Below are 15754 nucleotides of genomic sequence, written 5' to 3' on the forward strand. Positions count from 1 at the left end.
GTATTTGCCCATAACTTCTTATTTTTTGTCTGTTTGATGTCATCATTTTAAAAATATTAGACCAGATGATACTCAGTACTCGAGTAGCCTTCTAATCAGATACTTTTTTACCCTTACTTGAGTAATAAACCCTATATCAGGAAAATATCGTCCTCGGTTTGTGTCCTTCCAGTGAGCTTTGCAGATGTGGGAAAATGTCATCAGGCAGTAATCATTGTTAAATTCATAATTATTCTCGGAGAGAGACCAACTCTTATCTGCCCCTGGGAGTCCCGTAATGCATAGCGTCATTTCAACATGGCGGTGTCCGCGACACGGTTTATATGCAAGTAGCGGCGCTGCGGCTGCTTTATATAGCGACTCGTTGCATTCTCCCTCAACCCAAATCCTCGGATCACCTATTTTAGCTAAAACGCTAACGTTAGCTTGCCTTGCGTTGACTGTAGAGTTGTGGGTGATGGTCACGCAGATGTGTCATGAGATTTGAAGCGTTGCTGCCTTTCACAGACACTTTTTCTGCACGTGCTGCACACAGGATAGCCGTCTTCTATAAACTGTCCCTCGGCATTCTTCAGATATCCAAAAAATGCCCGTACTTCCCACTTTGTCTTCTTTGAGGGTTAAAAAAATGTCCTGAGCACTGCCGTCTCCTCATTTGGCCATTATTTCAGCTTTAGCGTCGAGAAAGTTTTGGTTGTAAACAACAAAGTGCACATGTGCCGCCGGCAACTTCAGCAGATGATACGGTGGCTGGTAAGGGTCACCGCAGCCACGGTAATCCACCAAGATAATATATGTTTTTAAAAACAAGACGGTTATTATTATTGTCAACTTTTTTACCGGGGTTTACCGCTACACTGGTTACCGTGACAACCCTAGCAGTAACAGGATCCTGCTGCACATGCACACATCACTCCTATTCCTAATATCCGGTCCGGAGCGTAAGCAGAGTGTTTTTGCTAGCCTGCGGAGAATATCGACAACAAAGTTCTGCAGAAAGTATTCGCTGTTGTGGCTGTGTATGGGTCTCCTAGGCCATGGCAGAGTAAAATAAGTAAAGCGTAAATATGTTCAAATGTGCTTTCTTCCTGATTGCTGTTGGCCTTCATTCTTGTTCTGAGTTGCTTGGTGGATCGGATGATTAAACTTGAATCTTTTTCTTGAGCTGATCTTGTGGGTAAAAACAAAACACTCCAATGCCACCTAGGACAAATCCTGATAGGGCGACAATGATGGTCCCTTCACTCGATTAAACTGGATCTGGTCATAGACTGTCTGGGGCTAGATGGGAGGCAAAAGAAGGGAGGATTAGTGTCACAAGTCATTACAAGTCCTTCTAAAAATGACTTTGACTCTGAATTATTATACGGGGGGGGTCTGAAAAAATGAGGACCAAAAGCAAACAAGCAGATGGAGTTCTGAAAACAAACTGCCTTTTGGAGAATGTACAAAAGTAATAATTATAAACTGAATACATTTCTCTCCACTGTCGCCGCATGCTTGCTTAGAATGAGGATTGCTGTAAAGACTCTGACACTAGTCAGTGACTTGATGCAACCTGCTGGGTTCCTTATATAGGACCTGAATTGGAATGTTTATCATGTGAAGTGCCTTGAGACGACTTGTCGTGATTTGGCGCTTTATAAATAAAGTTGAATTGAATTGAATTTACTCTGAAAGTCACTCTGGCCTTTATATTAGGTACGCCTCACTGGCACTAGATTGGACCCAATTTCTGCTCTCAAAACCACTTTAGTTGTTCATTACATAGTTCCTACAAGATCTTGGAACTATTCCTCAGATGTTCAGATCGACATCTTCAGTGCTTTACAGCATCACACAGACACATCATGGTAGGACTCTCCCGTTCCTCTACATCTCAAAGGCTCTTGAGATCTGGTGATTGCGCAGGGCATCTAAGTCAGATTAAGTTATTGTCATGTTCAAGAAGAAACGTTGGTTACGCATTGTAACCCCAGATTCTATGAGTCTAGTCGCAGCCCTTAAGCTAGCTGCTATTGGAAGGATTATCTCAGCATCAGCCAATCATGAAGCGCTTAAATGCATGCCCACCAATGGTGGGCACCCCTGTGGGTATATAAGTGGAGCGACTCCACTGTTCACCTCCGATGGCTCTTAGTCCTAACAGAACCAGTGGGGCCAGTGGCTTAAGGGCTGCAACTAGACTCATAGAATCTGGGGTTACAATACGTAACCAACGTTCTATTTCGTCTAGTCTTAGCCCTTAAGCTAGCTGCTATTGGAATAATGCACAGCTGGATGGGTTTACGCCACACTGGTTAGCTCAACCAATGGACACACCCAACATGTCTCCTTTTAGTGAGGGTCGCTCAGCCTCAGCCCAGGGCTTAAAAGGCTGAGGTAGCCAGAGAGAAGAGTGGGCCCCCACTAAAAATATCATCCACAAGAGGATGAAATTCATTCAAGCAGGGCTGATGTGGTGCCATAATGCTTTCACTCAGACTGCTGAGGTCCAAGTGTTGCGAGTCCCCACATGCCAAAGACAGTGGCAAGCTGAAACACACTGGACTGGCTTGTGCGAGCAAAATCAGCCAGTCAACAGGAGCTGGGCTGCAGGTCAAAAAACTGTGGTCAGAAACAAGGGTCACACAAGGGTCACAGGGACAAGAGGACAGAACTGGGCGAAGGGTCAGGAGACTGACCCCACCTCTTTGCCCCACCCCTGGCTTGGAAAGATGGGATTGGAGGAGAACAGAATGAAGACAAGCCCATCAGATCCAGAAGCTCTCTCGGGAACATTGGAGAGAAACTGAAGAATGCTGCAAAAGATGATGCAATGACCTGTGTTAAGAAGGAAAATGACACCAAATGTTTTGTGTTGAGCTACAAAGTGTGTATCTGGTAAATGACCCCATGACCTTAAGCTGGTCCAGGAAGGGTATATAAGAACAGCTCTGAACAGCAGAGAGAGATTGAGAGATTCGACAGCAGCTGGGGCAGAGGACAAGAAGAGACAGAGCAGATTTGGAGGGGTCATCCCCCGTCCTGCTGGATGGGGGATGACAGGCAGTTTTTTGGAGAGAAGCAGAGCTAGACAAGTGAATTCTTGGGGAGATTCTGAGAAGACAAGAGCTGGTGTAAACTAACTCTTATTTAATCATTTTGAACTAATTCCTCCGTGGGGGATAGCAGTTGTTTTTTCATCTACCCATTTTTGTATTTTGATTTTGTAATAAACCTTTTTTGAAAAAGAAACATAATCCTGATTCTTTCAGGTTTTCTCTAAAGCTTCACGAGTGGGGGCTCTGATCATTAATTGCACAGAGGTAAGCACATTAATTATGGGTTCTGGAATTATCAGGACTTACTTTACGGTTTGTGACAGATTAATATAAAGAAACCTTAAGATAACGGGATTGCTTAAAAAGAAGTGAGCTACTACAGAAGGAAAGGTCTTACATATTATTTCACCTTTAAAATAAAAGATATGATTCTAACTTAGGACGCCCAAACCAGGATCTAATACCATAATACTCACCGACATCCCCATCGAACCCTGATGGATGCACCGTCTCATAAGTTCTAACGGAACTGGGTTTTAAAGGAACCGGTAAATGGGACGGGCACACGACACAAGCACTGAACGAGTGATGGATCCTGAAGACACATCTCGTAAATAATAACAAGGAACAGGTGAAGACCATGAAGCAGCCTGACAAATGTCTTCCATCGACACACCACTGTGGAGCGCCATAGAAGAGGAAATCCCTCTGGCTGAGTGAGCCCTGAGTGTCTCAGGAGGATCCCGCCCTGATGATGTGTAAGCGAGTGAAATGGCGTCACACAGCCAGTGTGAAAGACGCTGGGTCGACGGCGCTTGCCCAAGGGAAGAATCTCTGTAGTGCACAAACAGGCTTTGTGAGAGGCGAATCCCTGAAGTGCGTGACACATATCGTGCGAGCGCGCGCACCGGGCAGAGAAGGTGGGAAGCCGCCTCCTCATCAGAATTATGGGGAGAAGGAAAAAGTCCAGCCAATGAAATTGACCTGGATTTGAAGGAAGTATTAATGTTTTTGGGCACAAAGGCTGGGTTGGGGCATAAAACAGCAGACCCGCCATCTTCCCGGATCCTGAGGCATGCGGGAGCCACTGAGAGGGCGGTTAGGTCTCTCACTCTCTTGACTGATGCCAGCGCCAGCAGCAATGCAGTTTTAAGTGACAGGAACTTGAGTGACCTGGTCCAAGGGTTCAAATGGAGCTTCAGATAAGCCGCGCAGAACCACCGTTAGGTCTCACTGGGGAGATAGCGGGCGGGACACAGGTCTGTTCCTCCTGACACCTTTTAGAAAATGTTTTGTGATGGGATGATTGAAAACAGATCTATCTCCAAAACCCTGGTGACAGGATGAAATAGCTGCAGCATATGTTTTAACAGTGCTGAATGCGACGCCCCTGTCCATCAGTATCTGCAGAAACGATAGGACATCCGCCAGCTGGCAGGAGAGCGTTTGAACATTCTGCTCTGTGCACCATTTCTGGAAAGCTGCCCATTTAGCAGCATTCGATGTGACGGTAGAGGGCGCCCGCGCACTCTGAATCGTGGCAACCACATCATGCGGCAGCCCAGAAGCCTCTAAGCGTGACCGCTCAGCGGCCAGACCCACAGCCGTTGGCCTATTTCTGGAGGATGTTTGATTATTGATTATTATTATTATTATTAAAGTGTTGCTCTTACCCCTTCTGTAACCATCTGTGCTCCGTTTTCTATGGTGTCATACAGGGAGCAAGGCTTCAAGGCCATCCTCTGATGATTCATCAGCAAAACAGAGTTAATTCCAAAGTTTTCAAGGGAAGGAATATTATTAAAGAGAGTTAATTCAACACTCACGTCTTCATGTGTGAAATCAGAGACGTCAGCATAAACTGTCAATTCATTTGAGTCACTGGCTGAAGGCAAAAGGAAAATATCAAACGTTAAAATTTAATGAATACATCTTGGGTTTGGCAAAAATAAGGGAAAGTATGTCTGTTTCTTACCTGTCTTTCTCTGTTTACAGCCACAGATAGCTATTAGAATGATTATGATGAGAACCAGGGAACCAAATGTTCCAGTCAGGATCCACATGATGTGAACTCCTGTTGAAAAATATGTAATATTAAATAAAAAGGATAAACCATTAAACAAGAAAACAGCTGCCATAGATGTTTGTAAGTCATTTTTATAGTCACATTTGAATTAATCTGATCAGCTTGACTTGATCTGTGAAAGCTCAGTTTAACGTATTCTTTAGTTTAAATTAAACAGAACCAATCAATCAAAATCAAGTATAATGTTTAAAAAGACTTTTAAAATGAGTGTGATAAGAAGGTATGTAGATTAATCAGGGATGTTGTTTTTTTTCCTTTTATTTCTCCTGATTTCTCGAAATGCAATTTGATGATGTCATATGGTGCTACAATAGAACAGCTGTATGAAGTATTTACTTGTTAAACTTTTGGCATGCTGCTAGGCAGCTGACTCTTAGTTATATTTAATTAGTTAACACAGTTGGTTTTATTGTTATGATTTATTTACTTGTGAGAGTGGGGCAGACTATATATTAGAGTTTCTTCTGTCTGCTCCTTTTCATTTAAGCAATGCAAGTTGTATTATTTTGTGTGAAATAATTTTCTTTTAAAATGAACAAAATAATCAAATTTAAATTGAAAAAAAAAACAGACTTAAAACTTTGAAATGATTGAAATAATCAGTATCCTTTAAAAGTCAACTACTTGGTTATCCAGAGTCCTCTACGGTTATGTGATTCCAAATCACCTTTAACGTTTAGACTGGTACCTTCGGTACGTTCGTTCTGTCTTGTTGATCAGATTCCATCATTTGGTTCTTTTTGGCACATTTTGGTGTAATAAACATTAGTTTTTACCTTTTTGGCTTACAAGTTTCGACTAACTCAGTGGTTAGAACATAGTTGCATTAAACTGGTTTAATAAATGAAAAGGTAATTCCCAATGATATTATTGTTGTTATAATAATAATAATAACAATAATAATAATGATAATAATAATAACAACAATGTAATAATAATAATAATATCATAACAGCAACAACAATAATAATAAGAAGAAGAAGACTGTAATAATAATAATACCAATAGCAACAATAATAATAACAATAATAATAATAACAGGTAAATAATAAATACCTCCATGTCTCTCACTTCTCAGCGTAGTATTTGTAGAGGTTTGGTTTCTACACGTCTGTATTAGAGATGCTGACTTGTTGCTGACGGCATCGGTGATGGTGCAGGTGAAAGTGATGGCTCCATCCTGTGTACTGATGCTGCGTTGCAGCTCAGGGCCTTTGTAGGTCTGGCTCCCCACGGTCCAGCTGTAGGTGATGTTTCTATCAGGAGCTGTTTTGCACTCCAGTAAAACTGTACAGGTTCCATTAAAGGAAGGCTGGATGATTCTGGAGGTGAGGTTGGGCTGCTGTGTTAAAGGCTCTAATGTGGGTAAAAAGAAAAGAGAGAATCAAAGTGACAAATTTATTGTTTTTATTGTTTACGTGTCATGTTTGTACAGAAATAAACCTGCACTCATTCACAATTGCAGCAGTGATCTTACTGTTTTCTTACTCAAACCCAGTTTTGATGTCTACTTGTTGTTAAAATATAAAAAAATTGCCCTTTGATCATCAGGTCAAACACTTGACGGAGCACTTTAATCCTTATTAACATATATATATATATATGTATATATATGTATATATATGTATATATATATATATATATACATACATATATATATATATATATTTTATACATACATAAATATATATATATATATACATATATATACATTTATATATATATTTTATACATACATAAATATATATATATGTGTGTGTGTGTGTGTGTGTGTGTCCTCCACATCAAGAGCAACCAGTTGAGGTGGCTCAGACGTCTATTCATTTCAATTCAAGTTTATTTATATAACATTAAATCACAACAAGAGTCGTCTCAAGGACCTTCACACAGTAAACATTCCAATACAGGTCAGATCATTAAGCCAATCAGAAATAATGTTTCCTATATAAGGAACCCAGCAGGTTGCATTGAGTCACTGACTAGTGTCAGAGTCTTTACAGCAGTCCTCATACTAAGCAAGCATGCAGCGACAGTGGAGAGGAAAACTCCCTTTTAACAGGAAGAAACCTCCAGAGGATCCTGGCTCAGTATAAGCAGCCATCCTCCACGACTCATCTAGTTAGGATGCCTCCTGGACAACTCTCTGGTGAGGTTTTCTGGGCACGTCCAGTTGGCAGGAGACCTTAAGGAAGAGCCAGGGCACGCTAGAGAGACCACGTCTCCCACCTGACATGGGAACACTTTGGGATTTCCCTGGAAAAGATGGCCCAAGTGGCTGGGGAGAGGGACGTCTGGGCCTCTCAACTTGCCTGCTGCCCCCGCCACACGACTCCAGATAAGCGGAAGAGAATGGATGGATGGATGGATATATGATCATTAAAAATGTGTATAATAATTATTCAGACTTATCTTTCATAAACAGTTTTTACGTTTAAAAACAACAACTAGAATCTCACCATGAACTCGTAGAGAGATGGAAACTGTTGGTCTTTGTTGGTCCTTGTCCTCGCTGACAAAACTGAACTCACCAGAATCCGGAAGAGTCAGTTTTCTTATTTTTAAACTATAGTTGGTGTAGATCTCTAGTCTGCCCTGAAATGGGTTGTTTTCTGTGGCAACTGAGTGGTCTTTTGCAACTGTATTTCCTTTATATGTCCATCGTGCAAAAGTGACCCCTTCAGTTGGTTTATCTGGTGAAAGCTCCACAGATTCTCCAACCTGTTTATGAATGACACGTTGTCCATCAGAAGCCCCTGCATCTGAAACACAACAAACAGAGGGTTGTATTGTAGAGAAGAATCATTAAAGGTGCAGTGTGTAAAATTATGGTGAGAATTTTACAGTGAGAAAATCCCAAAAGAGTCTGATGTTTCAGTCATTTTGGAAGAACGGTTATACAGAAGCATGTTTCGTATCCAGCTGCCTGCTGGATGGTTCTCCTTTCAGAACAAAGGAAGGAGGGACGTAACGACTGTTTACCATCAGTGAGTGTGGGGGTGCCGTGTCTCCTGCGAGCTAATGCTGCAGCACCAAAAATTGTAATTTGACTACAGCTGGCAAAAAGCTCCAGAGTTGTTAAACGTGTTTGCATTAACCACATTTTACCACAGGATGTCATTTTTACATCAGATACTCCTCTAAAGGTCAACAAGGTTAAGTCTTTGGTTATAAAATGTTTGTCAGGTGACCTCATGGTGGATGATTTCTACAGGAAAGCAACAACTTCAGTAGTAGATAAATAGGATGCCATCTCCTTTCTAACCCTGGGTGAATTAATTCAAACTTTCTATCATCAATCAATCAATCAATCAATCAATCAATCAATCTTTATATAGCACTTAATCCTGCAATTACATGCAACTCAAAGTGCTTAACAAATTAAAAAGGCCCCGCATACCCACCTTCCCCCCATCCCCAGAAATTAAAAAACAGTCTGACAATAAAAACCCTTCACAACACTCATCCTCCGGCACACACGCGCGCGCGCACACACAGGATGGTGGTGGAGGTGTCATGGTGTGGGGGATGTTTTCTTGGCACACTTTAGGTCCCTTAGTGCCAACTGGGCATGGTTTAAATGCCACGGGCTACCTGAGCATTGTTTCTGACCATGTCCATCCCTTCATGACCACCATGTACCCATCCTCTGATGGCTACTTCCAGCAGGATAATGCATAATTTCAAACTGGTTTCTTGAACATGACGATGAGTTCACTACTACAACGACCCCCACAGTCACTAGATCTCAACCCGATAGAGCATCTTTGGGATGTGGTGGAACGGGAGCTCCGTGCCCTGGATGTGCATCCCACAAACTTAACCTATGTTCGACCTTTTTAATACAGTGGGTTGCAAAAGGTTGGGCAGCCTTGTTAATGTTCATAATTTTCCTGCATAAATTGTTGGTTTTTACAATAAAATAGATTCAGTTAAATATATCATAGGTGACACACACAGTGATATAAACAAACAAACAAAACAAATCCTTCTGATCTTTGAAACCAAACAACCATAAAAACGATATTATTGATTTTATACTGATAACGTCATGAGTACAACTATAGACCAATAACTGAGTAACCTGAAGTTACTGAGATACCAGCCAACCTGCTTCATCCGCCTTGGTTACCACCTCCTATGTTCAAAACTCGACTGGGACCTTTTATTTCCGAGGTTTGCTTGTTCCTCCCATGCAGGTGTGGATTTTCTTTGGCTAGTCCAAAAGCACCCATGTTAGGTTGTCCTTGAGTGTCAAGAGTGGCCGTTTCTGGCTCTAGGTTGGGTTGGTGATTTGTCCACCAGCAACCCTGCCTCCATGCAATGACTAACCCTCGCCCTAACCAACTCACACCCATCCTAAAACAGGGTGAAGCAACTTTAATTAGTTGAAGGTTACAGCTTATCTGAAAGGTTAATAATCGTTGTGCCGTTGCACTTCAAGGGGTGGGGGGGTGTTGATATTTTGGAGAATCGCTGATTATCATAATCATTAGATCTTGTTTGCTGACTGAGGAAGCTCTCTAACAAACCCACTGATGACTGTTCATTTAGCAAAAACCTCAAGTTATGAACTTGATACACAAACAGAGTTTTCTGGTCAAAAACATCTGCAAGACTGAGATGTTCTGTTGATCAAATGACCAAAAGTACATGTTTATGTTAAAGGTTTGGTTCTATTTTATTTTATTTTAGAGTAAATGGTATAAATTAGAATAGGAGAACTGGGACACGTCAAAATTCTTGTGCTGACTTGAAATCGCACAGCATTTAATAAAAATGCATTCAGCAGATTTCATCTACCTGTAGGCTTTTTGGTTGATATAGATTACACTTATTTCACTTTTATATTGAGATTGCAAACTTGTTTATTTACAGATAGTTAACAAAACATAAATCTTTGAAATTTGACGCATCAAGAGAGCAACCTCTGCCCATAGAGTAAAACAAAATACATTTCTAAGTTTACTTAGATGTGTGTGATGGTCAAATCTGCATCATTTAACAGGAACTAGGCCGAGAAACCACACGGTGGAACAACCAGCTTTCGCTCAGTGCTGCTGGTGTTGGCGGAGAACTTGCAGGAAGCGAGTCTCTTCAGTCTGACTCACACGTTTCACACGTCAGCTACTTTCTTTTGTCATGTCGCCAGCAATGTGAAAACGTTAAACTACTTCTTATGTTTGGTCCTCAAACATTTGCGAGTGCAAAGCAGTCAGTCAGACTACCAAAGAGCTGTTTCAACTTGACCTGTAATGTAAAAACAAAGCAGGAAAGGGCAGAAACAGGATAACCTTTCCCCCGTGTTGCAACACTTTCCACACAGATGCAGCAGGAAATCTGCTGGTAGAGAGCACCAGAACACGCAAAGCATAACTGGAAAAGCAGAACCGCTAAATGTCAACTTTCCATTGCCTTTAGAATTACTCCAAACCACCAACGAGGACCATTCTCAATAAACATTGATCTGCATTTAATAAGGATAAGTTAGTGTTTGAAGCATAACACAAGTAATTAATGGTGATTGGCTTTCACTTTTAAAGCTCTTTATCAAGTCCAAGAACTCCAAAGTGCTTACCCCTGCAGCAAGTCTGTCATTCATTCACACACTAATAGTATTAGGCTTCATCGTGGTCACAGCTGCTCTTAGCCAAACTGACAGCGGCAAGGCTGCCAGATAACCAGCATCACCAGTCCCTCCAGCCACCACAAGCAGGCAAGTCTAGTAAAGTGTCTATAGACACAACACGTGAGAAAGACAGGGCAGGGCTTCAAACCTGCACCCCACAGGTTACAGGACAGTTACCCAGCACCTGAGCCAACATGTCCTTTTACCTACATTATTGTTTATTCAGCTTTAAAAATGCAAATATGAAAATCTCTTCCAGCAAGATCCCATTTCCTGAGAATTTAAGCATGCACCCAACCACATACTGACGTATCTGACATATCAAGAAGATAACTACGACTCCAGTCAGTCAGAAAGATATGCTATCAAAAGTGCACATACTGTAGAAGTAGACCCCGAGAAGCAGCCCAAGACTGGATGTGAAGAAGCAGCTTAGACGACCACCAGCCATCTTGGTGAGGAGAGGAAAAACGTCTGCTTCCTCTTCTGTTCTCTGTGTTTTGGCAAGTCAGCATAGAAAGAGAAGAGGGGGGGGGGGGGGGGGGGGTAGGTGGAGGAAGCATCTTTTCACTGAGAAACAAACAGTCTGTGCTGGTGTAGGAGTTGGTAAATGTACTGCCTTAAGAGTAGGGTTGGGCATCGAGAATCGATTGGAACCGCTTCCAACTGTTCTTTTTTCCCAGAATCGCTGAAAGTTTTTTATTTCGATTCCTAGAATGCTGACCAGAAGAGGAATCCGCGGCCGATCTCCGTGAAAAATAAACGTGATCTGCAAACTGTGATCAACGCTTTTCAGAGCTGATCCCACCAGCTGTCTGTGTGCAGCACGAGTCCCCCCTCCCCCCGGCCAAATATAAACAAATGCGTCTGCCGAACTTTTACTCCGTAATGCACCACACCAGGTGCGGCAGGGGGAGGAGAGACGGAGATCTATATCATCAAAAGAAGTCCCAGGAGAAGGGAGGAGTCAAAGGCCCCACCTGACATATACACACAAACACAGTCACACACTCCCTCCCTCATGCTCACTCATACACAAACAACCAAAGACTTACAAAAATGCACGCCGGACACCCACTCATGCTCCCCATACACACCCTATTCACTCTGGTCCCGGTACTGCTGCACATGGGGTACAACCATCACTGGTTACCAGAGTTTGACCCTTTCTGCTGGTGTGCTGATGAGCAGGCTCCCCCGCCCAACGCTGAGCACAGCAACCCACCACCCCAGACCCCAACCAGACGGCCAGATCTCCCTCCTAGCCTCCAGCCCCAGGAAGCCAAGCAACAACAGAGGTGTGCTAAGACCCCTAGTCTCCCTCCGCCTGCTCCAATATAGTGTTAGTGTGTGTTGATGATAGGGATGAGCCGGATACTCGTCTGTTTCAGACGAGTATCCGGTACGGATAAAGCATTTTTGATGAGTACGAGCATGAAACGAGAAAAACTCATAAATATCTGTAATCGTGCTGAAGGAAAATCCTCATTGGGTAACTGACTGTTTTCACGCTCTGTGATTGGCCAGTCAAATAGAGCGCCCGCCCCTCCCTACACACAAAACTCTGCAGCGGGAGCTCATAGCTCAGTCCGCGTCCGGTCCATCGACGCACACACGCAGACAGTAACGGATCTCTCTGTGCTTGCTTCACTGTTCACGTTTCTTCAGTACTCCCTGTTTTCTTTGGTTTGCTTTTTTTTAAAGTAACTTTAAAGTTACTTTTTTAGTAACGTACAAGGTGCATTTGACAAGACAGAGCTGAAAACGGCTCGTGCTGCGTCAGTCACTCACTGCCTCCGATCCGGTCGTTTTTTTTTCCTTTCTCTCTCTCCTCTTCCTCAGGATCCACTTCCTCTTTCCTATTCACTCTTTCTCTTTCTTTACATTTTTAATCACAATTGTCTATTTTTTGCTTATTTTAAATATATTTTAATCATTTTCTAAATTCTTTTTTCTATTTTACATGTTTTGTTTTTGTGAAGCGCCCCTTGATTTTTATCTTGAGAGGCGCTACAGAAAAGATCTTTTCTTCTCTCTCTCACTTAATTCATGGACTTTAATATTCTGATTTTATTGAAAAACTTCTTCTGTAATTGTTCCTTTACTATTGTGATCAAAAACATTTAATCTCAACTCTGAGGCTGCTCTGTAAATAGTTTTCAAATAAACAATACGCATAGAGACTTCTGATCAGACTTAAAATAACTTATTGACTGGAGGAGTGAAAAGATGCGCAGCAAGCGTTTTATTTGTGGACAGAAATGACAGGAAACGTAGGTTTAGAGGTGGGGAGCGCATGAAGAGGTGGAGGAGAATGAGAGAAAAATATGTCCATGTTAAAAAGTCTCTTATATACGAAAAACACAATATAAACACACTATCTTGGACCGATACATGACAGGATACCACAGAACAGTGCAGTTGTGTCCCTTTTTTTTGCCCTTTTGCTTTTGTCTTTTTCTGCAGGTCTAGAAGCAGACTCTTGTTCATTATTGTTTATTTTTGTGGAACCCCCTCTCCTCTCTCCCCTCCTTGTCTTTTCCTTTCTCTTTCACCTCTGTCTCCATGTCTGGTCAGAATTACAAAGCATTCAAAAACAATAACAATAAAGTTTTAAGTATCAGGCGTGACATTAAAAGCAGACGCTTTGATGCTCCACCTGAGAATAAATCTGTAAGGCTTGTCACCAGCATTCAAACATCAATTCTGCTTGCTTCACAGCCAGACAGGACACGGTAAAAAAAAAAAAAAAGAAAAACATCATCTTCATAGAGACTGATCTTATGTTCTATTTTCTTACACTTTATCCCTTTTAATACCTATTGTTTGCCTAATTGCTGCTGCTAGTGGTTCGATAAAGATAGCAAACAGTGAGGGGGAGAGTGGGCATCCCTGCCTGGTCCCCCTCTGAAGACGGGAGACCAGGCAGGTTTCTACTGTAAGAGAAATCTATCAAATTAAGTAATCTACGTGAGTTTGTGGATGACTGTCTACCCTTGATGAAACCAGTTTGGTCAGGGTGTATTATGAAGGGGGTTACCTTCTCTAATCTTTTTGCCAGGGCTTTACAAATTATTTTGAGATCAACATTAATAAGGGAAATTGGGCAATAGCTGTTAGGAAAAGCAGGACCTTTGCCTGGTTTTAACAAGAGACTAATATTGCCTGAATTCATGTTTGGCTGTAATCTGCTACTCTCTTCGATTTCTCTCACCATTCTGAAAAATGTTGAAGCCAGAATGATCCAGAATTCTTTGTAGAACTCTGCTGGATACCCGTCTGGACCTGGAGCCTTCCTATTAGTCATGGATTTAAGGGCTTCCTGGAGCTCCGCTGATGTTAGTGGCGAGTCCAGGACTGTAGCTTGGCTGTCTGATAATTTAGGAAGTGTTATCCTGTCAAGGAACTCATTGATCTCATTATCTGATGGGTTTATCTGTGGTGAGTACAAAGTTTCGTAAAAGTCCCTGAAAGTGTTGTTTATGCTTTCAGGGTCATAAACTATATTCCCGGTTGAGTCTTTAACAGCAGATATGGTAGTTTTCTCTTTATTTATTTTTAATTGGCTAGCTAAAAATTTACCTGATTTATTACTATGTTCAAAGTTTTCTATTCATAGTCTTTGTGCTAAAAATTGTGTATTTTTGTCAATAATTCCATGAAGTTCTAATTTAGCTTTACGTAATTTGCTCAGTAACTCTTCTTCTGTGGATGCCTCTAAAGACTTAATGATTTCCTTTAACTCCTGAATATGTTTGTTTTCTGTTTTGTTTTTTTCTTATGTGATGAGAAAGAGATTATTTTACCTCTCATCACTGCCTTTCCTGCCTCCCAGAGAACAGATGCTGATGTTCCAGGCAGGTCATTATGTTCTAAATTTAAAGCCCACTCCTTTTTTAAAAATTCTACAAAACTTTCATCTTTAAGCAGTGATGACTTCCAGTTTTTGCTTGGTGGGATTGTGTTCTTGTTTACCAGAGTTAAAGAAACAGGAGAATGGTCGCTGACAACTATGGGGTGTATCTCAGTGTCTGAAATGTCAGCCAACAATGAGCTGCTGACTAGAAAATAATCCAAACGTGAATGAGTGTGATGGACATGTGAGAAAAAAGTATACTCTCAACGGTTAGGATGAAGAGATTGCCATGCATCACAATGCCCATAATCACTCATGTGCTGTTTAACTATGTTAGTGGATTGCCAATTGCGCTGACTCCCAGCTGTACTGAGCCTGTCTGTTAAAGTGTCCATCCAAAAATTAAAATCGCCTCCAAGTATAAGTGGACAGTCCAAGTGTTCGGAGAGTACAGAGAAAAAATATGAAAGAATGAAGGGTCATCAATATTTGGACAGTATATGCTGACATTACATAAGCTTTGGTTTTGTACAGATATTTTTAACATTATAAATATACCCTCTGGATCAGAAACTGTGTCCATTACTGTAAAATTGATGTTTTTGTGTATTAAAATAGCTACACCTCTTTGCCTAGAATTATAGCAGGCAGAGAACATTCTGGGAAACTCAGGTGTTTTACGTTCATCTGCAGATGTGGCAGATCTATGAGTCTCTTGTAATAATATTACGTCTGCTTGCACTCTCTTTAGCTGATCAAAAATCTTTAATCTTTTCTCTATGGAGCCAGCTCCATGTACGTTCCATGAGACAAACATTAGTGCACCCATAGATGTGTGTGTGAGTAGCTAGAATATGACGCCTTCATGTGAATAAGATGGAATAAGTAACTTAATTTATAAAATAGTATGTTAATAAATAACAGAAAAGTAAATAATAATAATAATAATAATAATGATGATCCAACAGTGTTTGTGGTTGTATTATTTGACGCATAAATTATGATATTGTGCTGTGGATTTAATGTGTGTGTGTGTGTGTACGTGCGTGCTGAGTCTGACGCAGTGTTGGAAAGTTGTGTGGTTGTGCCATACAGATGTGAAGGTACAGAAGCAGATAAAGAGAGGAATGGACAGAATTATA

The 15754-nt window shown here is 41.4% G+C and overlaps 1 protein-coding gene across 1 annotated transcript; it reads right to left on the reverse strand.

The window, feature by feature from the left end:
• Positions 1-972: 972 nt before the first annotated feature.
• On the reverse strand, positions 973-11253 carry LOC107372835 (SLAM family member 5). The gene is made up of 7 exons (XM_015941038.3): positions 11138-11253; positions 7587-7889; positions 6187-6486; positions 5020-5118; positions 4871-4929; positions 4718-4786; positions 973-1281 (listed from the first exon to the last, which is right to left on the reverse strand). The coding sequence occupies exons 1-7, from the start codon at positions 11205-11207 to the stop codon at positions 1204-1206; spliced, it is 978 nt and encodes a 325-aa protein (XP_015796524.3). The 5' UTR covers positions 11208-11253; the 3' UTR covers positions 973-1203.
• Between the last annotated feature and the right edge of the window lie 4501 nt (positions 11254-15754).

This window comes from Nothobranchius furzeri, chromosome 14 (genome assembly GCF_043380555.1).
Source record: "Nothobranchius furzeri strain GRZ-AD chromosome 14, NfurGRZ-RIMD1, whole genome shotgun sequence".
NCBI lineage: Eukaryota > Metazoa > Chordata > Actinopteri > Cyprinodontiformes > Nothobranchiidae > Nothobranchius > Nothobranchius furzeri.